The 27,386-nt window shown below is 38.3% G+C and overlaps 1 protein-coding gene and 2 pseudogenes across 1 annotated transcript in view; 1 reads left to right on the forward strand and 2 right to left on the reverse strand.

The window, feature by feature from the left end:
* ME1 (malic enzyme 1) overlaps positions 1 to 11,465 on the reverse strand; it is a 179,357-nt gene extending 167,892 nt beyond the window's left edge. The window contains exon 1 of the mRNA XM_032858030.1: positions 11,341 to 11,465. Within this exon, the coding sequence (XP_032713921.1) occupies positions 11,341 to 11,418 (78 nt within the window). The 5' untranslated portion in view covers positions 11,419 to 11,465. The remainder of the gene's footprint in view (positions 1 to 11,340) is intronic.
* A 93-nt stretch (positions 11,466 to 11,558) lies between these two features.
* Positions 11,559 to 15,740, forward strand: LOC116868049 (annotated as a pseudogene).
* A 183-nt stretch (positions 15,741 to 15,923) lies between these two features.
* LOC116868021 lies at positions 15,924 to 24,201 on the reverse strand (annotated as a pseudogene).
* Positions 24,202 to 27,386: the final 3,185 nt, after the last annotated feature.

The following is a 27,386-nucleotide window of genomic DNA, read 5'->3' on the forward strand; positions in this document are numbered from 1 at the left end:
TGACTGCAGATTTCTCACCAGAAACAAGGGAGGCCAGAAGGAAAAGGAATGATAATTTTTTAGAGATGTTTTATTTATTCATATGTGAGAGAGAGAGAGAGAGAGAGAATGAGAACAGGAGCATGGGGTAGAGTCAGAGGGTGAGAGAGAAGCAGACTTCCCTCTGAGCAGGGAGCCTGATGCAGGGCTTGATCCCAGGACCCCAGGACCATGACCTGAGCCAAAGGCAGACCCTTAACCAACTAAGCCTCCCAGATGCCCTGAGGAATGACATTTTTAAAGTGTTGCAGGTAAACAACTGCCAACCCAAAATTCTACAACTGGTGAAAATACTCTTTGGAAACGAAAGTGGAATAAAGACCTTCGCAGATGAAGCAAACTGAGACAACTGGTCTTCAGCAAACCTGCTCGAAAAGAAATGCTAAAGGCAATTTTTTTTAAAGAATTTTAAAATTTATTTATTTTAGAGAGAGAGACAGCATATAAATGAACAGGGAGGAGCAGACGGTGAGGGAGAAGCAGACTCCATTGCACTGAGCATGGAGCCTGACTCAGGGCTCAGTCTCACTACACTGAGATCAGGAGCTGAGCTGAAACCAAGAGTCAGGCACTTAACTGACTGAACCACCCAGGTATCCTGCTAAAGGCAATTCTTTAGATAGAAAAGAAAGAATACCCGAGGAAAACCTAAAATGGCAAATATCTGGGTAACTGTAACAGGTTACCTTTTCCCTCTTAAATTCTTTAAAATATGTATGACAATTAAAGATAATAAACATTAAATTATTACATCAAAATTTTTTTCATAACTCAATAGCAAAACAAACAAACAAACAATCCAATTAAAAAATGGGCAGAGCATCTGAATAGACATTCTTCCAAAGAAGATAAACAGATGGACAACAGATACATGAATAGGATCTCAGTATCAGTAATCATCAGGAAAATGCAAATCAAAAGCACAATAAATCATGTCATACCTGTCAGGCTATTATCAAAAAGACAAGAAATGACAAGTATTGGTGAAGATGTGGAAAAAAGGGAACCCTTTATTCCACACTGTTGGTGGGAATAGAAATTAAAAAATAAAACTACCATATGATCTAGCAATTCCACCTCTGGCTTTTTACCTACAGAAAACAAAAACACCACATGGAAAGGATATGTGCACCCACATGTTCACGGAAGCATTATTTGAAACTGCCAAGATATGGAAACAACCCAAATGTCCATCAATGGATGAATGAATAAAGAAAGTGTGGCACATATATATGTAATGTAACCTTATTCAGCCATAATAAAAAAGAAGAGAATCTCACCATTTGCAACAACATGGATGGATCTTGAAAGCATTACACTAAGTGAAATAAAGTCAGAGAAAAACAAATATATATGGTCTCACATGTGGAATCTAAAAACAAAACAAAACAAGCTCATGGATACAGGGAAAAGACTGCTGGTTTGCAGAACTGGGAAGTAGGTGGGTAGAAGAAATGGGTAAAAGTATTCAAAAAGCGGGGTGCCTGGGTGGCTCAGTGGGTTAAAGCCTCTGTCTTCGGCTCAGGCCATGATCTCAGGGTCCTGGGATCGAGTCCCGCATCGGGCTCTCTGCTCAGCAGGGAGCCTACTTCCTCCTCTCTCTCTGCCTGCCTCTCTGCCTACTTGTGATCTCTGTCTGTCAAATAAATAAATAAAATCTTAAAAAAAAAGTATTCAAAAAGCACAAACTTTCAGTCATAAAATAAACAAGCCATGGGGATGAATGTACAGCATGGTGACTATAGTTAATAATACTGTAAACACTGTATTGCATATTTTAAAGTTGCTAAGAGAGTAAGCCTTAAAAGATCTTATAAGAAAAACATTTTTCATAACTATGTATATGACAGATGTTAGCTAGACCTATTGTGGTGATCATTTACCAATAGATACAAATATCAACACATTATGTTGTATATGAAGCAAATTTAATGTTATGCGTCATTATATCTCAATTTAAAAAACTCCATGTAATGCATGGCAATTTAAGTGGATGTAATAGTAACAACTATAACATAATCAGAGGACAGTAATAAGACATGATAATAAAGTTTCTACATTCTAATTGAACTGGTAAATGGTCATTTTAAGGAGACCAAAAACTTATGTATAGCTTAATTCTTAGAACAAGTACCAAAAAAGGACTATAGAAAGAGATACTGTCAAAAACTCAAAGATAAATTAAACTGGAATAAATATTCAAACAATATAAAAGAAGACAGGAAAGGAGAAATAAAGAAATGAGACAAAGGAAACAGATACCTAATAATAAAATGGTGAACAGAAATCTAGACATACCAATAATTATATTAAGTGTAAATGGTCTAAAGACAAAAACTAAAAGAGATTATCAGAAACTGACAACAGCTACAAGCTAAATTGATTAGATCATTACCATCTCTCACCTGCATGTTCCTGTAAAGATTAGGAAATGTCAACTTTAACGTGTGACTCTGTATGTCACTATTTCTGGCTCTTCCTTTTAACTTACATCATTGGATCTTTCTAACCAGTAATATCTGTATGTTTTTATTAAGCTTTGATTCTCAAAGGATAGTTATAATACTGTTTTCCATTTTCCCAATTTCTCAAGTGAATTTTCTCATTATTTGGTAAAACAAATTTCCTAAGAAATTTGAGGAAGGAATTCTTACAGGGAAACAGTTTTTGTCCCTTTGATATGTCCTGCACTGACAGCAGTATGTTAAAGTCTACTAGTATTAGTGTTTATTTCTCTTTGCATGTCCTATAGCAGGATCTTTTTTTATGAAGGTAGTTGCTGTGTTATTTGGTGCATAGATATTCATTGCTTTTAATCTCATTCAAAATTGTACTTTTCAGCATTATAGAGAGTATTGTGTCTCACTTATTGTTTTTTGATATGGATTCTACATTGTCTGATGTCAGGTATAACCCTGTTTGCATTTTCCATGTCTTTATTTTTATCTTTTTATAGCATTTTGTTTTCAATATACCTCTCATCTATAGCATCATTTGCTTATACTTTGTGAAACGATCTGAAAATAAATTTATTAATAGGTGAATTATTCTCATTTATATTTACTGATACTGATGAGGGATAGAAACATAAAATATTCATGTTTAGCCCAGAAGGCTATTCTGTTGCCAGAGGCTATTGGAACATTGATCGTTCCAATAAGGATCAAAAACATGCTGGTGACTAAATTCTTTTTTTTTTTTTTTTTTTAAGATTTTAGAAAAAGAGCACATGCATGTGCACAATGGGGAGGGGTAAAGGGAGAAGGAGAGGGAGAATGTCACGCAGACTCCCTGCTGAGCACGTAGCCTGATGCGGAACTCTGCTCCCACAACCATAAGATCATGACCTGAGCCCAAATCAGGAGTCAGATGCTTTACTCACTGAGCCACCCAAGCACCCCTGGTTGCTACATTCTTAAAAGGTCTCATGATTTCCTGGATATCTCATCAATAGTTAATATCAAACTAAATGATAAACACCAGAGAAATCTTGTGAAAGGAGTTTTATGAGCAGAAATTCAAAGAAGACATTTATGATTTAATACTTCTTGCACATCCCCTTATCCCTTGAGTACCAAGCATATAATCACCAGCTTCATACAGTAAAAGCGCAGCTCTTTTGCTCATGGATCCTGTCCCCATGCTACTCAAATAAATTTACCAAACAGCACTATAATACGTCTCAAGAATTCTTTCTTGACTGTTGGGTTTGACAACCCCCCAACAATATGACCAATATGTTTACTCTCAATTCTGTCACGATTACGTTACAGTTATCAGATGTACAAATTAAGTATAGGATTTTGAATAAGTAAAATTTTAAATGCTTACAAAAGTGGTCATTAACCAAGTTTTAGTTTTTCCTGGCTTTGAGCAACCAAGTCAGGACTTATTATTTTGCTAACTAACCAAGATCTGCCACTATCAGTAACAATAATGTTCTCATCATTTCAAGATTATTGGTTTAAAAGATTACCTCAATTTGGATATGTAGATAGAAAAACAGAAGGAGGTTGGGCCAGCACCACCAAGGCAAACTAGAGGCTCATATGTGTGACACTAAGACACAGAAAAGAAAGTTACTCTCTAAAAATAGTAGTGAAAAGAAAGTTACTCTCTAATAATAGTAGTGAATAGTAGTGAATGCACTACTTAAGGAAGTTATACAGCATAATTTTTTTAACTATGGATTGTGATTCACATTTATTTAAAAGATTTTATTTATTTGAGAGAGAGTGTGTGCACAAGTGGGGGGAGGGGCAGAGGGAGAGACTCTCAAGCAGACTCTGTGGGGGCATGGAGTCCAATATGGGGCTCTATCTCACTACCCATAAATCACAATCTGAACGGTAACCAAGAGCTGAATGCTCAACCAATTGAGCCACCTAGATACCCCTCACATTAAGGGGAAAAAAAAAAAAAACAAACTGAAATAGAATAGGTACTACTAGAATGCACTAAAGGCAGGAAAGTATTGTATTATGATACTTTGTTCCAATTATATATGTATTAGTTTGCTAAGGCTGCCATAACAAAGTACCAGACTAAGTGACTAAAACAACAGAAATTTATTTTCTCACAGTTCTGAAGGCTGGAAGTCCAAGATCAAAATGTTGGTAGGGTTGCTTACATTCTGAGGCTTTTCTCACTGACTTTTCTCTTTGTGTTCACATCTTCCTTCCTCTTCTTTTCCATTTATTTATTTATTTATTTATTTATTTATTTATTTATTTGACAGAAATCACAAGGAGGCAGAGAGGCAGGCAGAGAGAGAGGAGGAAGCAGGCTCCCCGCTGAGCAGAGAGCCCGATGCGGGGCTCAGTCCCAGGACCCTGGGATCATGACTTGAGCTGAAGGCAGAGGCTTTAACCCACTGAGCCACCCAGGCGCCCCCTTTCTTCCTCTTCTTGTAAAAGACATCAGCCATATTGAATTAAGGCCCACCCTAAAGACCTGGTTTTAACTTATTACCTCTTAAAGATCTTAGCTCCAAATACCATTACATTGTGAAATACCAGGGATAAGTACTTCACTACATGACTTTTGGTAGTCATTCAGCTCATAACATTCACTTATACATACATCATGTATGTACACTCTGGGTCACAATCAAAAAAGTTTTAAAATACCTTCTTAGAGGACTCTGAAGAGACAATTCAAATGTATTAAATATATTCTAAGCTTAAGGGGCCTACCCCTGATTTTATAATGGAGTCTTAGGACTCCATCAGTCTCCAGATTTCCAGGTCTTTCTGAGGCAGTTTATAATTTAACTACCCCAGGGATACTCATAATGCAATTATGAAAATTCGTCTGAACATGTAAGTACTTTGCTGATAGTCTCACTCAACATTACCTGATTAAAAAAATAACCTTAGTGTTTTAGATGTTGGGTTTATTAGTATAAAGCTCTAATAGTTATATTTCCATGTTTTTAGAGACTAGGAGTCATTATTATATTGATTTCCCAAGCTACCAGATTAAACTATAGACACTTAAGGCCATACTGTCTCTTTCTTCTCTTAAAACTCAAAGGCCTCGGGAGGCCTGGGTGGCTCAGTTGGTTAAGCCTCTGCCTTCAGCTCAGGTCATGATCCTGGGGTCCTGGGATTGAGCCTGCTTGCTCCTCTCTCTCTGCCTGCTTGTGTGTACTCTCTCTCTCTGACAAATAAACAAAATCTTAAAAAAAAAAAAAAAGTCAATGTTTAAAAAAAAAACTCAAAGGCCTCAAATATCTTAACAGTTTAATCAGTGGCTAACCTAGATATATTTTTAAGGCCCAAGGGAAAATATTGACGTTTTAAATTCTCTAAATTCACTTAAAACAACAATTATCCTTTGTTTAAAATGTATTACTTTATATGCATTAAGCTAAAAACAGGTAAAAACTAACATATAAGCCATAAAATATTTTAAATATCATTTTAAGAATACAAACATCCACATTTTACATTTAGGCCCTATGTCCATGTCTAAGAAAATTTCCTAATCACTTGGGTTGGAAACATTTCCAAATTTGTTCTACTTAATTGCAACATATCTTACGATTTATTCTGGATCTATATACTATCAAAGTTGGTTGAGTTCAATAACATAAAATAATGAAGTAACGAATGGGCAAATCAGGGCAATCTTGAATCTCTCACATTATTTGGTCATGTCAATTTTGAAAACCATTGGAAAACAGTACAAATATTTGTTTTGTCAGAGTAATGATTTTTTCCAAAGTCAAACAGAATCAAGTAAAGGCTGGTTTCACACCACTGGAACTTTTAAATTTCCTGTCTCTGCAATTCACTCCCTCTTCTCCCAATAATTTTTACTAGAAAAGCATACCTCTACCTTTCTCTAACAAGCCAAGTTCTTTCGTACTTCCAAGCCTTTACATACTTTGAACAGAGTGCTGAAAAGCAAAAAACTTTTCCTTTTCTATTTCTTCACAAATACATGTTTATACCTGGCATTCTGTGAAAGTGTATGAAAGATTGCAAAGGTCATGTGATGTCAGTCAAGCTCAATTATATGAATCTGAGGGTAAAATATAAATCTTCCTTTCCCAGAGAGAAGATATATTTTTGTTTTGTACTATAAAATAAAGAACACAATCCTATCATCCAAAATTCAAGAAAAGGGGGTTAGTATACTACAAAAATAAGTACTTTATAATTGCTCCAGCTATGAGCTCAGACTTTCTATACAAAAGTAATGTATTAATAATGATAGGACTAAAAGACTTCCTGTTTTTAGAATATATAATTTAGAAACAATTAATATTCACTATCTCAAATAATCTTTTGAATATCTGAGTGAAGAAGCAAGGTAGAAACCATATTACAACAGAAATGTAAGTGCACTAACAAGAATCTTCTTCATTGCTATATTCTTTGAACCAGAATATTACCTAGTATAGTGGGTTCTCAACAAATATTTTCTAAATAAAAAAATATAAAGTAATGAATGAAGTTATCACTTTATTTTGTAAGGACAGTAACTGAAGCCAGTTGAGAAAAGTTCACTCAAAATCTCACAACTGCTAAATGGAAGAATTGGGACTTATGCTTTCCTCTAGATACAATGTCTTAGAATGTTCATTCCACTACATTGCATTTCTCATACTTGCCCAAAAGATAGAAGGAAATTAGAACACAAAAATGAAAAATCTCAGACTATCTTCAGTATTTCCCAAACTCCATATCACCGGTCTCAAAAGTCCTCAAATGAAACTCATCTTTCTAGTCATTCAAGCACAGTATTTTTATTTTATGCTACCCTATCCTACCACTGTTGTTTGAGGTACAGCAAAGTAACAGGTATGGAGACATATAGGTACAGCCAAATCAGAATGGCATTCATATCAGTGGGGTTCCATTAAATAATACATCAGTTTTTCATACTGCTGAGGCAATCCAGAGAATTGTGGTAGGTAAAAATTCCTGGATGATTAACTCTGGTATAGTTTACACTGAAGAAAAAGAGGAGGTTTAAGGTATCTTTCCCTCATAGTCACAAGACATTTCTCTCTTTTCCCTACAACACCTCCAACTAGGTCTTGACATGCCGAGAAACAAACATCTACAAATGCACTTGCCCAGAGCTCATTTTTTAGATTTAAAAGTTAATAATAATGCTGGCCAAACAAACTTTAATAAGTCACTAACTTAAACTGGATTAAAATGCCTAAAATATAACAGAGTGATATCTTTTGAAGATTTATTTGTAGGTCATGTTATTATTTAATCTTAAAGACATGAAAACCACATAAGCACAATCATGATAGAAATATCAATTAGAATTTTCTACCAATGCTAGAGAAACAAAGCAAATGAATACATTTAGAAATAAAAAATAAGTGATTTTTATCGTGTGTAAAATTTTAATTTCGAAGAGTGATTTATGAAACATTATTAGTCACATGAAAATTCCTGAGAGGGGCACCTGGGTGGCTCAGTGGGTTAAAGCCTCTGCCTTCGGCTCGGGTCATGATCCCACGATCTTGGGATCGAGCCCTGCATCCGGCTCTCTGCTCAGCAAGGAACCTGCTTCCCCCCTCTCTCTGCCTGCCTCTCTGCCTACTTGTGATCTCTCTCTGTCAAATAAATAAATAAAATTCTTTAAACAAAAAAAAAAAAAAACAAGAAAATTCCTGAGAAAAAATGTGAAATACAACTCATCTAAATCAGAAGGTATCCTTAAAAATCATTAACATTAAACATTAAATTAGATAAGCACATTTAACACAAAGAAAAGCACCTCAAAGATAGGGCTATGTACAGAAAGATACTGAATCTCATAAATGTGAGGTACTTTGCCAAATACTATGATGCAATCCTACAGAAATTATGTAATTTGAGTATAAGCAAATAGTAAGAATCATATTACCAATAAAGAACCTTATTTCTCTTCAGTTATTATAATTTTTTATTTTTTTTAATTTGGATCACACCTACTGTTAACCTTGATTTTACCAAGACTAATCACCTCCTTAAGGTTATGTGGCAAGTAATTAAAATTTCATGGATGATCAGGTTTAAACCAAATTCCACTATTCTTCTGTATCCATTATACACTGTATAATGTATAGAGAGTGAACTGAGCTTTAGAATTCAATGCAATTTACTTTCAAGAAATTACATTAAACAGGATGTCTTAAAATAATGTTCAAACTACCACTCTAAAAGCTTTCTGCTTTATATTTTTAAGCTTTTTGCTTTAAAAGCTGAGTACTGTTTAAAAGACAAAAGAAATAAAAATGGTTCATTCATTCATTAAATAAATAAGTTGGTTTATTCAAAGCCCAATGAGCAAAATTCTGTACTAAGTATGATTCCTGACCTAATGACAATCAAAGAAGAAAAAATAAATAAAATATAGTAAACACAAAATGACATGATACAACTGAATACATATAAACAGAGGTGTCAAGTAATGATAATAGAACTGAGATAATTAGGAAAGTCCTCCCTAGAGAGATCATTATTAAATAAACTAATGCCATTTTAATTGTAGGAAATTACACATAGGCAAAAAGGAAAGCATTTAGAGATTTTGCAAATATATTTCAAGTGGAAGACTTAATTGGGGGACTAATGAGATCAATTTGGGTAAGATAGTAAACCTGACAAGACTGATTTTACATTCAGTGTAATAGGAACTATTATAACTCCTTGGATGACAGAAGAGTAAGATGAGGAAAACACTAACTGACGAAGGTATGTTTCTCATATCTACATGTAGGACAGACCATAACACTGAAAATAAAACCAGCAACTGTTGCAGTTACCCAACAGGTAAGGTGATGAAGGTCTGTGTTAATATGGCTGAAGGCGGCTTCGTGTAGCCAGATGACAGGCTGGAGTTCTAGAGAGCATGATCTACTTGCCAAAGTTCTCATAAAAATCAACAGAAATTCCTGGGTTATCAGTAAACTTTAAAGCCAAGAGATCTTCAGTGCACGGCAGATCAAGAACATCCCACAGCCACAGTTTCAATGGTACATGAAAGGCCATTCTGTGACTTCTATGAGGCGCCACACAGCTACCTTAGAACTGAATAAGAAAAGTAAAGCTTATTTCTTTAATCATCCCAGAGTTGGTGAACTAGATTTTAAAATCCAATTTGACACCTATGCAAACAATAAAGTTCTGTTATAAATTCAAAATTGTGTTCTTAACATATTATGCTGCACCCTTCAACTTGGTGGAAGATCTCTGTGATATTATTGTTAAGTAGGAGTTAATTCTTATTGGTGAACAGGAGCCAAAAAGACTTCAAGAACATGCATTCCTGATGCCAACAGTAAAGGCATAATGACTCTTGCTCAGTGATTGCCTATTCCATCTACCCACTCGAAACACTCATACTTGCCCAGGACTTTGGGAAATTCAAACCGGTTATTCCACTCATGCAGTCCTTCTTAGGCGACAACCCATTATTTGGTCATAAATTACAGGAAGCAGATACACATGAAAGTCACAAACTGTTCTGTCACATCAGATTTTACCTTTTTTCTACTGAAAATAGACCCCAACCTGCAGAACAATAAAAAGAAAAATCAAGCTAGCAATTAAATTTTTTTGAAGGAAAAAAAAAAGTAGAAACTACTCAAAATTTCACGTTTTATGACCACAAATACTGAATAACCCCGTATTCGTAAAAGTTACCTGTTACCACGAAATCAAAAAGAACTCACACTAGCTACAATTAAGTAAAAGGAATCACAAGTCTTCAAGCCATTAATAATGATCAACAAATCACCAGCAATGTGACCAGAAGGTAAGAGCTGAGGTCCAGTGTCTAATGAGAAAGAGCATCTACTAAAGAGATGACCAAAATGACTAAAGAGATCTCTGTGCTGACCGATGGCATTCCCCATATCCTAAAGAAGAAGGATAGGTCAAGAGCACAGATACACAAAAAGAACAATCTAGAGACAAACCTGGCTATAACATAAGTGTGAAGGCTTAGTATCTACCTAAGCAAAATTATAAATTAGGTATTTTTCATTTGAGACAAGTATTGGGTGTTTACATTACCTAAGCAGTGAGGAAAAATGAAATGTCACCAGGATCTGAAAAAGGTTCTCTAAACTTCAATGAAATCTTGTTTTAGTAAGAGGTCTTTAAAACAACAACAACAACAACAACAACAACAACAACAACAACGTTTTAATTTCCAGAAGGCCAGATTCAAAAAACAGGACTGGCTTTGCCCACAGCCCCATGTCTAGGGAAGGATTCTGCACCAGGCCACGCAAAGTGTCCAAGGCAGAAGCCACCCACAACGCATTCCCAGCCTCTTCATCGTGTCGCTCCAGAAACCAAGAGGCCCTGATACCGAGCTTGTTAATGTGATCGGAGCCTTTCAGAACGCATTTCTGCCGGGATGCACCAGTAGGGCCACTTCTCTCCAGAGCAGCCTCCAGCAATTGCCAGGCTGAGGGGAACCGGTAAGTGGGTGGCACGTTCAGGCTGAGCTGGCAGCCCACCTGCTATCTTCATCGAAACAGCAGTCCACGCACTCAGCCTGACACTACTTTCTCCGGCTTGGCTCCTGAGAAGCCAAAAAGTACTGTAAACAAGTTACATCTTCTTTCCCCAAACGGGATGCCGAGGTGCACCAGGACCGGGCTCCCATCACACGGAGGGGCGCGGCGCCTACTGGGCGGCCCCTCCATTCTGCGCGCACAGAGGGCCGCGGGTGCCGGGAGAGCCGGCAGAGGGGCGAGGCCGAGCCCGGGACCCTCCGAGGGCCTGCGTCTGAGCGAAAGCGGCCGCTGGGCCGCCAGGTGGGCGGCGGGCTCACCTTGTTGAGGTGGGGGTTCCGCGTCACGGCGTAGCCGCGCTGGTGGGTGTGGCGGCGGCGGGGTGCTGCGGGCTCCATGGCGGGTGCACGGGTGCGGTGCGGGGTCGGACCGGGGCGTGCGGCGCGCGGTGCAGGCGGCGGCGGCGGATGCTGCTGGGGCGCCCGCGCTGACTGCGGCGGCGGCGGCGGCCGCGCTGGGAAAGAGCCGGCGGTCGGGGGCGGGCGTGGGTGGCGAGAGGGGGTGGACGCGGCGGGAGGAGCCCGCGAGAAGCCGGTGTCCCCAGCCGGGCAGCCTGCGAGAATCGCTGAGTCATGGCAGGAGATCAGCCGGGCCGGCGAGTGAGGAGGAGGAGGAAGAGCGAGGCTCCGGCGGCGCCGCGGGTGCCCGAGGGGAGGCGGCCGCGGGAGTCGCTCCCTTCCACCCACTGGGCTTCTGGTCACAATTGTCCTCGCCCGTCGCTGCGTGGGGCGTGCCTCCGTTGTTCGGGGAATGCTCTTACCCCCCGGGACCTACGCGGGCAGCAAGGCCAGGTTCCCCCGCGCGCCCCGGTGGCCTTGTGGGTACCGTCGCCCCTGGCCGAGGGGAGCCCTTGGCGGGAGCCCCCAGGGAAGCTGGGAAGGAGCGAAAAGGAGAGGTGCAGGCAGGCACAGCGGCTGCGGGACCACGGGATGGGAGCCCTCACGAAATGGACTCGGGGGCTGTGTGCAGAACACCTCGACTGACTGCGACTCAGACCGCTCTGTCCCTTTCTGTTAGGCGGGCTTCGAAGCTCTGTCCCCCATCCCGAGGCTGGCCGCGCCCGGAGGCCGGACAGAGCCAACCTTGACCCAGAAACCAGAGGCCGGAGTAGAACTGGGAGAAAGGAGAGTGTGGAGCCGGGACACTGAGGGAGTCTGTAGATAATCAGTGGGAATGTTATTTTAATATAATTAAAGTAAAAGTCAAGGTGTGTTCCGATGAAGATGTGTTAGGGCCCACTGAACGGTTCCATTTATCTTGTATATAATTTTGTGAGAGTTAAGAAACCAGGATGTTAAATGAACCTCTTTGAATATTAATGAGTCACTCAATCTTTAAGGGCTTCAGTTTCTTCTTTGGTCAAAGGAGAGGGCCAGAATAAATGATATTCCAGCACTGAAATTCTGTTATTATTGATATTTAGACTTGAAGTTTCAAGGAATGGAGGGGCAGTCGGAACTTGAGACACGCAAAAACCGCTAAAGGTTTCTGTGCCCCGGTTTCTTTTCTAGGTAAATAGGATCACTAGTTTCTGCCCTATTCATTTCTACCTCATGATCGTACAAAGGACAGTATTAGGAATTGATTAGGGGTTCGCTTTATATTGCCATAAAGTAGACACCCATCTAATGTTTTATGATACTTTGCTACAACTGTATTTTTGGGCCACACTTCCATCCAGAAGCTTCTTGGGCCTATTTTTTGAATTCCTTAGAATCATTTGTTTCAAGGGAGAACATTTTATTAATGGGGAACATTCAATTGGCATCAGAGTTCTTTAAAAACATTGCTTGCGTTTAAGCAACCCTTTTCACCAGGAATGCTGCAATCTATAAATATTTAACCCTACCTGTTTTGGGGCCACACTTCCATCCAGAAGCTTCTTGGGCCTATTTTTTGAATTCCTTAGAATCATTTGTTTCAAGGGAGAACATTTTATTAATGGGGAACATTCAATTGGCATCAGAGTTCTTTAAAAACATTCCTTGCATTTAAGCAACCCTTTTCACCAGGAATGCTATAATCCATAAATATTTAACCCTACCTGGGAGACCTGAGAAGGTATGCTTTACAAAACTCACTCCTGGGAGTTAACTGAGGCATGTTACAATTAGAGTGCTTTATCAGAAACAGAAACAGTTTAATTACAGGCCTAGTAAGCAACATAAGATGCTGAAGAAACAAAAATGTCAGTACACCGGAACCTTATTACAATGCCCCTCGCATAGAAGTTACCTGTCTATGTTACCTGTCTATTCCTGTTTCTATGATGTATGATGTACAGATAGGAAAGCTGACATAAATATAGGGAGAAGCTCAAAAAGTATGCGGGCTCTTCCCCCACACCATCACTACAAAGGAATTACAAGATCCTGTCAGTGCAGGTAAAGAGAAGTAAACATACAGGAGATGTGAATTTATGAAGGGAAATCCAGTCTTCTTGAATGCTAACAGTATGGGGCCTAAATGGGGGAGCCACTTTGTATATTCACGTGCAGTTCTAAGAGAACTGAGAAGCTCTTTTTCCATGCACATGCTATCCAGAACATCAAATTTCTGTCCTTTTTACTTGTTTGTAAGGTTAGGTTTTAATGTAAAAGCAAAACAAACCCAAAATTTTGGGAAAGAGAAAAAAAAAACTTGTTTTAATTTTCCTTTTATGAAACTACAGTTGTGCAGTCAGCTCATAATTGGTAATGTTAAGGTGGGATTCACAAACTAAGGGATTAGAACCTTTAAGTTTCTGTTACACAGGTGAGAATACTGTCAGTCAAAATAAAATTTTCTTGCCCAATTTGATGCACAATGAACTCTAGTCATTAAAATAGGATTATAGTTTTCTGATCTATTATCATTGAGATTAAGTACTAAAAAATTTCAGGAAATACAGCACATACAGCATTTCAAGTGTTTTACTTTCTTGGTAAACATAAAAGAACATAAAGCTCCCACAAGGAAGGATTAGTCTACATCATTGGTGTATATTTGCAAAACATTTCAACACCACGAATGTTAAGTTTCAAGATGGGCATTGGAAATGTTTTACTTTCATGAGGAAAAAGATAGTCTGATAGAAAGATGTGGCTATAGGATATCAAGTAAATGATCCTTATTCATACAGAAAGCGTGTTACTGCTATGTTAAATAAGTGATTTTTAAGTTGAATACCTCAAGATGCCTGGTTCTTGATGTGTTTCTGCATGAAGTGAAGACCTTCAAACTTTTGAGGTTTTGAGAATTCCAGTGTTCAGCCTATTAGGAAAAAGTCCACCAGGAGAGCTGACCCCAAAATTTGAGAATTTAGTGTAGGCAATTGCTTCCTTGGCCAGCCCCAGGGTAATTGCCAACCAAGGAAAGAGTTGACTTTTTGCCTGCATTCTGCAGTGAGGATATGACTTAGGTTCTCAGGTGGCACTCTTTAACAAGAGGACATCAACAAAAGAAAAAGTTTATTAATGTTTGCAGTGCACATCACACCCAAGAAACCAAAAGCAAAGAATAACTCAAAGCAGCAGCTTTAAACTATGGTCTATATGGGATCTTCAGCAAAGAACAATACATTTATAGAGAAATGACAGCACGAAGGAAAGCAGTTTTAGGCTTTCAAAGGCAGCAAACTAGAAAGGCAAATATATGGGAAGAAACTAATAGTAAGCTTTGTTTCCTGATTTCTCTTCCCCAAAATATTTATTTTGGGGTGACCTACCCCGGTTTCCTTCACTAGGCTTTTTAGTTGGCTCTAAGGAGTCCCTGATGTACCAGGCTCTAAGTTATTGGTATCTGAGTATTGTAAGTGAAATGGGTGTAGGAGTCATTTCATTAGAATGTTTTAAAAAGATGTACCCTTATATTATTCTTTAAGCAAAATTTTGTGCAAAAGCCCCAGAATGTCTGGAGCCCTGTAGAGCTGTTTGGTTTTCTTTTTTTTTTTTTCCCTGAGGAAAGTGGTCTTACTCTTTAACAATTAAAAGCATTATTCCCATTAGAGATAATGTAATATCACCTCATTCTTACTATGCACTACAATCATTACAATCACAAAAACACATATTTGTATGTACATACAGACACTGCATGGTGACTGATTCTGGAATAAACCCATACACTAAGTCACAGCACGTAGAGATCATTTATTTCTTAACTGCTCATTTATACCTGAACAAATTTTCATTAAGTATGTTATTAATTTTCCAATGACATAATTTGGTTGTAATATTTTATCTTGTGGAAGTCCATTTGAAAAAGATGCCAGCTGTTTCACTTACTTTAACACTAGTATATTCTGAATCATTTTATACAGTACTTGTATAGAAACTTAAAAAGATATATTTCCCGTGAGGAGACAGTTGGTTTGTAGCATTGGTGTGTATTTACAAAAACATTTTAACACTACAAACATTAGCAGTTTCAAGGTGGGGCACATGAAAAGGTTTATACGTTGCTGAAGTGATGCAGGTGTACCTTTTACAGAGTTAAAATGGAGTCTGGAGACAATGAAGGGAGAGTTCTCACTCAGTGGCACTCCCAGCAGCTTACCTGGCATACCTCAGCGGGAAGGCAGAAGATTCTCTCGCCCAGCAACAGCCCAGCCATTGAGAAACCACATGACCTTAGCCAATGAGACGCCCTCGAAACCTCAATTCTCCCTCTGCTCAGGTGAACTTTTGTTCAAAGCAATCCCTCCCAATTTCCTTCTTTTCTCTATATAGGGATACTCTTTTTCCTTCCTTCTTGGGACTTGCTTTATGGTTTGCCCTAATTTGCAGTCCCAAATTGCAATTCCTCTGCTACTCCTAAATAAATTTATTTTTTTTTTTTTACTGGTTAAATAACTATTTTGTTTTTAAGGTTGACAAAATTTATCAATGAACTGCTTGATATCCATCATTTCCTGGTGACATGAATCATGCATCATGCCTTCATTGGTTTTTAAGGTTACATTGGTTAGATTTACCAAATTCTTTACCTTCCATCAGCAAGAGAACCAACCATTATGGAAACCAAAGAGTGGTAATCTCCATGGCACAGAATAAAAATATCTGTTAGCCTTTGATAGGACTCCATGGAATAAAAGCCCACGGGGGAAGTCAGTGAGTACAGGGATAGCTGCCAACTTCTGCTGTGTGGTCCAGCAGTACATAAAAATAAAGCTCTGCCCTGAGAAAATCCTCCCCAAATAATAATGGTAAAAGGAATGCCATTCTTCACTCCTGCTCTATCAAAGCTTTCACATATTCTGCTAACTCCAGGTTCACCCTCCTTTGAATCTGGTGAGAGCCCAATAATGTTAAACCAAGAAGGCATAGCCATGGTCACAGTTAATGTAACAGGCGTAATGGGCACATGTAGGTAAATAGATTTGATACATGAACTTCTGATACCTGCAAGGTCTCCTGCCCGTCCGTGCCCAGTATCTCCATGCTGGGAAGTCTTACAGACATCAATAGTACTGCCTGGTGAGAAGCCGGAAGGAAAGTGGAGCCTGTGAACTGTGTCCCCTCTAGAAAGCACAGTTTGAATATCATGGATCTAGACCAGTGGTTTTCAATCTTTATCCCATTTGAGAATCACCTGGAGAGCTCTAAAAAACAATCTTGACTGGGCCAAAGAGTTGTTGATTTCAATGGTCTGGGATTGTAGCTTTAGCACCAGGAATTTTTGCCCCAAGCTCCCCTAGATGATTCTAGTTTGCAGCCAAAGTTGAGAACCATTGGCCTAAAATAATGGTTCTCAACCTTTTGCTTCAATCCAAATCAGTTGGAGGGTATGTTAAAACAGGGCCCCTCCCTCAGAATGTTTGATTCAGTAAGTCTGAGGTGAGGTCTATAATTTGCTTTTCTAGCAAGTTCCCAGGTGATGTTGATGGTCAGGTTACCACATTTGAGGACCACTAGTATAGAGCAATGTTATCCAACAGAAACATAATGTGAACCACATATATAATTTAAAATTTTGCAGGGAGCTGTATTTTTTTTAAGGTAAAAGGAAACAGGGGCACCTGGGTGGTACAGTTGGTTAAGCACCCGACTCTTGGTTTCATTTCAGGTCATGATCTTGAGCTCTTGGGATCAAGCCCCAAGTCTGGCTCTGCATTGAGTATGAAGTCCACTTGGGACACTCTCTCCCTTTCCCTCTGCCCCTACCCCACTAAAATAAAGCTTTTTTGTAAAACAAAACAAAACAAAAAACAAACATAAAAAGAGAGGTGCTTGGGTGACTCAGTCAGTTAAGTGTCTGCCTTCAGCTCAGGTCATGATCCCAGAGTCCTGGGATCGAGCCCTGCATCAGGCTCCCTGCTCAGTGGGGAGTTGGCTTCTCTCTCTTCCTCTCTCCCTCCCCCTCATTGTGCTCTCTCTTTCAAGCTCTCTCAAATAAATAAATAAAATCTTTTTTTAAAAAGTAAAAAGAAACAGGTGAAATATACTTTAGTATATTTTATTTAACCTAATATATCAAAAATACTATATCAATGTTATCAATATAAAATTTATTAGTGAGATGTTTTACCTTTTTTTTTTTGGACTGTTTTTGAAATCTAGTGTATTTTACACTTATAGCACATCCCAATTTGGACACCAGATTTATATTAGAAATACTTGTTCTGCACTTAGATTTTATAAAATTTACAGTTGAAATAATAGATACAAATGCCCAAGTTGTTGCAAACATACTTAAAAGCTTCCAGTGACTAAACTGAGTATACATTTTATATTTAAATTAAAACCAAACAAAATTTACTTTTTCCTATTTGAAAAATATGTTGACTATTTACTGAAGGGGGCGCCCGGGTGGCTCAGTTGTTAAGTGTCTGCTTTGTCATGATCAGGTCATGATCGCTGGGTCCTGGGATCGAGCCCTGCATCAGGCTCCCTACTCTGCAGGAAGCCTGCTTCTCCCTCTCCTACTCCCTGTGCTTGTGTTCCCTCTCGCTTTCTCTTTCACTGTCAGTTAAATAAAATCTTAAAAAAAAAAAAAAAAAAGACTTTACTGAAGGTCAGTCATTAATACTATCTACCTGTTTATACAATTTCCATATTGCTAATACATTGTGCTTCCTAAAGTTCATATGCAAGCCAAAGATTTAAAAATCAGATTACATTTTGTCATAGAATAATACAACAAATGCTTTCAGGGTATCCTATTAATGCCTCCTTTAACACATAATGGCTGAAATATACAAAGAATCAAAGAGTGATTCCCTGCAGGATTTTTTTGTTTGTTTGTTTTGTTTTTGAAGACCTCCTGTATTTGATGGGGAACACAGTTGGGGAAGGGGCAGAAGGATAAGCAGACTGCCTGTCAGGCACAAGGTCCCAGGACCCCAAGATCATGACTCAAGCCGAAGTCAGGTGCTTAACCGACCGAGATATTGGACGGCCCTTCCTGGCAGTTTTTAAAAGTAAGATGTTTCTGAATAAAATAAAATGTTTCTGAATAAAATATCAGACAAATTTCAATTTGTGTCAGTATTCCATGAGTAGAATTCTCTTCTATATATGCTCTCTGAAAATAGATGAGCAATATAAAGATTTAGTTTCCAACAGATGTGAACTATATACCTTGCTTTAGAAGTCAGAATCAACTACAATCACATTTGGTTTTAAATAACTGTTTTCATCTCACTACATAAGGGTCATTCATACAATCTTTGCATTAAAAAAGAAACCATGGGAATATTTCAAAATGTAAAATATAGTTCAGATTTTCTCTACTAAACTTAAAAACAACTAATTCTAAACTTAAGTGCTCTGCTCAAAATTTTCCAATGGTACCCCACTCATGCATAGAAGCAAAATTATTAATGACTTACAAGAACCACCATGATCTGTCCCAGTCCCCTATCTCTGTAGCTTTGTTACCTGTCCCCTCCTCTCTTACTCTGTTCCAATTATCACTGACCACCCCCCCAACAGGACAAGCACATTCCTGCCTCAGGGCCTTTGCTTTTGCTATGCCCTATAACTGGAACACTCTTCATGCAGATCTCTACATGGCTCCCTCAGTCCCTTCAAGTCTTTGCCTAAATGTCATCTGGGACTTCACCAATCATCCCATGTAATAGGACAATTACTATTCCTCCTCCAACCTTCCTTACTCTCTATCATTCTTCCTTACTTAATTTTTCTCCATGTAACTTTTCACATTTAAATATAAAATGAAATTCACTTATTATTTGTCATCTCACTGCCACCACCACTAACATGTCAACTCTCTGACAGTGATAATTTAATATTTTTTGGTCTTTTCTACAGAACTGTACACTTTTATGTTCCTGAACTCTACCTAAGCAACTTTTCTAACTTATTTCACAATCTATTTACTTATACACACACTTCTTTCACATGTACAATTTTTATTTGACTGTCTCCTTTAAGTCTTCAGCATAAAGGGAACAGATCATGTCCTCTTTGGCAAAGATTTATCTGGAAATAACTAATGAGTCATCAGAATTGGAGATAGAAACTTCATTGTTGCAATAACTGGTGAAACAGCCTTTCAAATAGTTGTTGGACTTCAAATCATTCTTGAAAAATTGATGTTTTCAGAGCACCTGACTGCCTCAATCAGAGGAGTGTGTGACTCTTGATCTCAAGATATTGAGTTTGAGCCCCATGTTGGGTGTAGACCATTACTTAAATAAATAAAATTTTAAAAATTTTTGTGTTTTCAGTATTCCTCTAGAATGACATAAATTTGGTTGAGGCTATTCTCCAATCAATATTCATTTGGATTGTGTAGTTGCATAATATTTTAGTACCCTGTAGAATTATATCTGCTATCAATAAAGTACCTATTCATGAATTGCATGTATTATAATATTTAAACCTAAAAGCACAACTATTATGAAAAAGATCCAGTTCAGTGATTTTTTCATTTGATTTCACTGAATTAAAATTTTACTACTTTCTTAAATCTGTTTTTTTTTCACCAATAAATCTAGATAAAAACCAATTCCCATCATTGTCATGCATGAATCTGTATCATTCCTTGCAAGTAGTTTTTAGTGGAGCAACTCACCCATTTGTTGGTGTGATTTTTTCTTTAATTAAATTTATTTAAACTAAAAAAAAGAAAAAAGAAAAAAAACAATTCACCTATTCCCCCCCCCCCCCGGCTACAGACACATACACACTCCCCAACCTCTGGCAACCTCTACATCTATAAGCTTGGTTTTATTGATTGATTGATGATTCTACATATAAAAACAATCATATAGTATTTGTCTTTCTCTGTCTGGCGTATTTCACTTACCATAATGTCCTCAAAGGCCATCCATGTTGTTGCAAATGGCAAGATTTCATCTTTTTAATGGCTGAATAATATTTCATTTTATCTGTACATGCATACATATGAATACCACATTCTCTTTTTCCATTCATCCATCAGTGGAGACAGGTTGTTTCCATATCTTGACTATTATAAACAGTGTTGCAATGAACATAGGGATACACAAAGCTTTTCAAGTTGCTGTTTCATTTTCTTTGACTAAATATCCAGAAGTAGAATTGCTGAATCATGGTAGCTCTGTTTTTAATTTTTTGAGGAACCTCCATACTGTTTTCCACACTGGCTGCACCAATTTGTACTCCTACCAGCAGTGTAAGAGGGTTCCCTTTTCTCCACATCCTTGCCAACTCTGGTTATTTCTAGTCTTTTTGATAATAGCCCATTCTAACAGGTATAAGGTGCTATCTCATTGTGGTTTTGATTTGCATTTCCCTAATGATTAATGATACAGAGCATGGTTTCGTGTAACTGTTAGGCATTGGTATGTTTTTGAATGTTGAATTGAGGGTCTCACTTGTGCTGACCACATTTCAAAAGCTTAATAGCTACATGTGGCTAGTGGCTACCAAATTAGCACAAATGTAATCCAATGCATTTGGGTTCTTAAATCAATGTTGTAAGTGACTGAAGAGGTCAAATATATGTATCCATATTTTTGTCATATTCCCTCACATAGTCATTTGTCCCTTTATTTATTCAGAATGATTATTGAACACTTAATATACTAAGCCTTAGGCTAGGCACTGATATATAGAGATAGACTTATGAGGAGAAACAACTAATACACAAGTAAAAAAGTTGATAATTACAAAACGAAGTGTGAAAGAAATTAATGTCCACTTCAGCAATCAGTAACAGGAAGACTAGTTTTAAATATTTATAATGTTTTTTCAATTTTATCTTTTCATAACACTCGGGATGCTTTTTATGTAAGTACTTGAGAATATTTCTGAATGACAGTGTTTCTTCAGGTGTCGCTACAGATAACATCAGTAAGGCTTTGGTTACATGTCTATAGCAGATTTGTTCCCAGTGGAGTATTTCCAGAAATATTCCATTAATTGGGGCACCTGGGTGTCTCAGTCGGTTGAGCGTCTGACTTTGGCTCAGGTCATAATTTCAGGGTCCTGAGATTGAGTCCCACACCGAGCTCCTTATTCAGTAGGAAGTCTGCTTCTCCCTCTCCCTATGTTGCTCTCCCTGCTTATGCTCTCTCTCTCTGTCAAATAAATAAACATCTTAAAAAAAAAAAAAGAAATATTCCATCAACTATGAAAGGAAAAACATAAGTAATCATGCAAGTAATAACTAATGTTCCTGTCAAAGAGGTTAACGTTAAAAGTAGTAATTTGAGGGCACCTGGGTGACCCAGTGGGTTGAGCATTTGACTCTTGGATTCGGCCCAGTTCATAATCTCAGGATCCTGGGATTGAGCCTCCTTGAGATTCTCTCTCCTTCTCCCTGTGCCCCTCCCACCCCTGCTTGCGTGTGCAGGAGTGCGCATGTGCACACACACACACACACACACATATACACACACACTCTCTCTCTTTTTCTTTCTTTAAAAAAAAAAAAGTAGTAGTTTGGAATATAGACATATAGACTCTGGAACCAGACTTCCCAGGCTCCTATTCCAGCTTCTCTACTTCCAGCTTGTTTGCCCGTGTTATATGACTTACCACCTCTGTCTCCTCAGGTGATTGATTTATTCTCACTAGCACTAACACTGCATGAATATTTCTCAAATGAAAGCAAACAGGATAAAGAAATCAGGCACACTATACACTTAGCTTGAACTTTCAAAAAGAAAATACTATCCATTCACCATCACTAGAAGAAATTAAGTGTCCCAAGAATATGATTTTTACTTAGAATTTCAGCAAACAGATGTTTTGGGAGAATTGAGACTTGACGGGTGTTAATACTAATGCTGGGGTATTAACTAATGCACAAGATTCTTTGTATTTTTTGTTCTCATAAGTAAATAAATATTATTTGGAATTGCCTATTTTGTTTAAGTTTCATGTTTTTAAATTTGGAGATGAAGGTGCTTGCAAATACAGGTGAATCCACAGAAGTTCTTGCAGTTTGTTTTGTTTTTCCCAGATATCATCACAGTATAGCTTCCATTATCCATCATTTATCCATCTCAATTAACTGTTTGCATGTGAAGCTCACCACGCAATTGCCCCTTGTACCTGCGCCAGCCCAGACGTCTTCCTTAAATGGAGGAGTGATAGAACTGTTCAGTTTCTACAAGAAGCAAAGAAATTACATTACTAAAAACTTGGAAAAGTTTGTAGGGTATTCTAGAGGGGATTGGTATGTAACATGTTGCTCCAAAACTTAGTAGCATGAAATGATAACTGTTTTGTTATCTCTTGTGGATTCTGTGCGTTCAGAATTTGGGAAGGGCATAGCTGGTTGGTGCTGGCTCAGGATGTCTCCTGTGGTGGCAGTTAAAAAGGAGCTGAGACTGGGAAAAATTATCCCTGGAGAGGCTGGGGGTTGTAGAAGGACCTCTCCCTCTCTCTTTCCCTCCCTCCCTTTTCATGTAATCTCGGCTCTCTGAGTGAGGTCTCTCCCTGAGGGCTGGTTGGAGCTCCTCACACACAGTGGGGCCACCTCAGGACAGTGAAGCGGCTTCTGTGGACCTTGAAGACTTCCAGAACAAGTATTTCAGAAAACAGGGTAGAAAGCGACTTTCCTTTTGATTACCTGGCCTTGGAAGTCACATAGTGTCCCATACTCTGTATCCAAACAGTCACAAAAGCCAAAGAGGAGTGCCAAAGTCACATGTAAGAAGAGCTTTGGGAATAGGAGATGTGCTGCAGCCATTTGGAAAACACCATCTGCCACATAGGGGTGAAGAGATCTATTTACATTTAGTCCCATCATTATATATATGTATATCATTAGTTTGCCTGAAATAGGCAGTGGGTGGTGCACTCGACATAGACAAATTATCGGCACCAATGTAAAATGTGCATAAGTAAACAGGTTGAGAAAAATTTATTCCAGAAAAGCCATTTAGAGGTATTTCATAATTCAGTTTACACTCAGGCCCTATCCCTTACTACATCTTTGGTGCATCAGATTTTGGAGTCACTGGTGATTCTGAATACAAAGAGGTTTCCAAGTGCTTTCTAAATTGTTCTCAATGTGTTTTAACATGGTATGTTTTCTTCTAATACTTTGAAACATGGCAACTCTTCGGAACATACGTGTTAGTGTTCAGCCAGAATATTAAATTAGCCCTCATACACCATTCCTAACTATCTTAAATAGTTAGGAGATTATTCAGTCATACACTGTTAACAAAGAACACTAAAAGAATTGTGTATTAGAAACCAAAGGCATTTAGGTTTATTAGAACCATGTACTGATTTAGCTGTATAGGAATACCATATTAAAACCAGTAATGGACACTAAATACTGACTAGAGAGAATTCCTTTTTTTTTTTTTTTTGAGAATTTTTTTTAAGAGGAAAAAAATATGCTCCAAAGTTCTTGATGTTTTGTTTCATTTTATTGTTCTGTAGTGTTAAAAATTTGTAAAAAGAGTATATATTACTTTCATATTCAGAAAAAAAAAAAACCTGAAAAACTTGGAACATACCCAGGGGAGTGTATATAATTAAAGCAACATGCTGTACAATTTTAGGAACCTCAATTATTTTCCTTTTGCTCCAAAGGTTATTAGAGATAATATCTTGGCATCCTACCTCATTACCTTTCTGCTGTATGGATGCATTAACATCTGTCACTGTTTGCCAGTAGGCTCTGGAGCCAACAACATAATGCAACTCTGAGACAGGGAGGGTAAGTTTCATAATGCCTTACTCTGCCAAACACGTGTGCAGATCCACCCTACTTTTCTTACTTCGATAAAGCCAGACTAAAAACAATCCCCCCCAAAAATCTAAACTTAAAAAATTAAAGCTAAAAAACTTTCTAGAAATATAACCCTTTTTCATAACAATATATGATAACATTTACCATTTAAGTCCAAGTCTCATTCAGAATAGATTTGCATGTAATTTAGTTAATAAATCATTAATTTTCAAATATAAAATGATTTTTTTTAAGATTTTATTTATTTGTCAGAGAGAGAGAGAGTGAACACAGGCAGACAGAGTGGCAGAGGGAGAAACAGGCTCCCTGCGGAGCAAGGAGCCCGATGCGGGACTCGATCCCGATGCGGGACTGGGATCATGACCTGAGCCGAAGGCAGCCGCTTAAACAACTGAGCCACCCAGGCGTCCCAAATATAACATGATGTTAACAGGAATTCTCTAAATTGTGATATTATATGGCTTTTCACTTCCCAGTATCCTATACATATTTTGAAAATATTGATGTTATAATTATAGAAAATAAACATTAAATATGATTTATCTCCAAGTCAGGTTTTCAATTGCGAAAAGATAATGTTTCAAAAAGCTACTTAACCTTCTCCTTGGAAGGAATAGCTGGGCATTGCTTTAAAATTGCCATTAGTTGGGGCACCTGGGTGGCTCAGTGGGTTAAGCCTCTGCCTTCGGCTCAGGTCATGATCTCAGGGTCCTGGGATCGAGCCCCGCATCGGGTTCTCTGCTCGGCAGTGAGCCTGCTTCCCCCTCTCTCTGCCTGCCTCTCTGTCTACTTGTGCTCTCTCTCTCTCTGTCAAATAAATAAATAAATAAAATCTTTAAAAAAAAAAAAAAAAAAAAAAAATTGCCATTAGTTTCTGACACTATATTAAATAGCCTTCATATCTCAAACAAGTATTATTTTTTTAAAAAATGAACCAAAATATCGCATACATGAAGAGTTAGCCTGGCTGAGTTGCTTTACTCAAGAGGAATTTTAAGTGAGAATATTCTGTGTTTTGGAGATCAACTCAAAGTACATTGACCTTGTTAGTCTGGAATCCATGGGCTGCTGTAGTGGTTAACACCCAGTGACCTGCCAGAAATACAGCTAAGCCAGAATTAGGCACCAACTATCAATCTTTGATGTCACCAGAAACTTGGCATTTCAAATCTAGCTCGAAGCCGAAGGTCTTAATGCAGCGGCCAAGCTCTGGTTTATGGGTGAGGGAGAATATGTATATGAAAGTCTGTACTCAGGAGAGTTATACAAGAGATTCATTCATGACAGATGAAGAGACCCGAGAGAAAGCACGTAGGCCGGAGGGGAAATTTGAGGACTAAAATAAATCTTGCCACAGTGGAAACAGCATGACCAAACCATTTTTCTGAACATATGGTCCAAATTCTGAAGGGAAATTGGGAATCTTTGGGCAGGAGATAAACACTGAATGGATTTGGTAGGAAAGTTATTAAGTCATTCTGGGGTTTTGAACAAATAACCAGTCTTTAAGTACTTGTTTTCCACGCAAATCCATGTAATCATTCAAGATTTCCCAGTTAGAGGAGAATTTATATTGACCCAGGAAATTCACATATAATAGTTTGCTTTCAGATTTAGAGATATATATCCTTTGCTAAAACCATACACAAAATCCACTGGAGAAAGTAGTCAGATCATTTGTCCTTCACCCCGCCCCCCATGTCCACCCCCAGAGCGCGTTTCTCTTCTGTGGCCAGCAGAGCTTCAAACGAGGATTCTTCCTCACCTTACACTGTGGCAGCTGCCTGTCCTGCAATTCAAATGGGCTTTGGAGAGACCTGAGACCATTATACACAACCCCTGCTCCCGACACACCCACGGCCTTACTGTGATGGTGCGTAAGGGCCGGGCAGGGATTAAGTTTCATCAGGTAAACCAGAACCATACATAGACAGGAATAATCCCCCACACTCCTTTCTTCATGCTTTAGAAACCACTCTTGAGGCAACGGAGAAAAATAAGGAGCAAGAAATGACAAGACCATGCTGAGCAAAAAGGGAGGAAACATTGAAAAACACAGGCAAGGGACGCCTGGGTGGCTCAGTGGGTTAATCCTCTGCCTTCGGCTCAGGTCATGATCTCGGGGTCCTGGGATCGAGTCCCGCATCGGGCTCTCTGCTCGGCGGGGAGTCTGCTTCCCTTCCTCTCTCTGCCTGCCTCTCTGCCTACTTGTGATCTCTGTCTGTCAAATAAATAAAAATAAAATCTTTAAAAAAAAAAAAAAAAAAAAAAAAAAGAAAAACACAGGCAAGTTTAGAGCAAAACCATAAAAATCACTGTGTTAAAAGGAGTATATCAAAATGCTCTCAAGGTCTTGGAGTGAAGTTCAGACCTTGGTCGAGGTCTGTCGGAGAATAAATGTTCAAACATTTTACAGGTCAAGTCCCAGAGACTCATACTTTGATTCATACTTTAACTTGCTTGCCCTGTCTACAGATAAACTAATCTATAATTGTAGAAAATATATTACTTAATACAGATATTAAACTACCTGCACTTTGTTTTCTATCATTTTTCTTGCAATTCTTCTGATGATATATGTTGGAGAAACACTAAGTCTATCCCATGAGGCTAAAATTTTTTTATTCATAATTATCTTTCTCCAATCTATGTATTTTCTTCATAAGTAAATCTACACAAAGAAAAAGTAAAAGGACATAAGAATAAAGCTCCATACAGTTGAAGCTTTATAGTAGTATCTGAAAAATTAAAAGGTAGCAGAGAGAGACACTGTACTAATTATTAATTCTCTGGTACCTAAAGATCCCACTTTTTCATATGCCTCCCACACCTCTGAGGAGATAATGTTTTACAAATTTGCTAGAATTAGCCACTTTGAAATCTATATCAAACACAGAGGAGGGGTGCCTGAGTGGCTCAGTCAGTTAACATTCAACTCTTGATTTCAGCTCAGAGCATAAAGAGTCGTGATACCAGCCTCAGGTCAGGCTCTGCCCTTGGTGTCGAGTCTGCTTGAGATTCTCTCTCCTTCTCCCTCTACCCCTCCCCCACACTCTTACAAGTGCATTCTCTCTCTTGAAAGAAATAAGAAAGAAAGGAAGAAAGAAAGAAAGAAAAAAGAAAGAAAGAAAGAAAGAAAGAAAGAAAGAAAGAAAGAAAGAAA

This window comes from Lontra canadensis, unplaced genomic scaffold, assembly GCF_010015895.1.
Source record: "Lontra canadensis isolate GAN:19392208 unplaced genomic scaffold, GSC_riverotter_1.0 scaffold14, whole genome shotgun sequence".
In the NCBI taxonomy this organism is placed as follows: Eukaryota; Metazoa; Chordata; class Mammalia; order Carnivora; family Mustelidae; genus Lontra; species Lontra canadensis.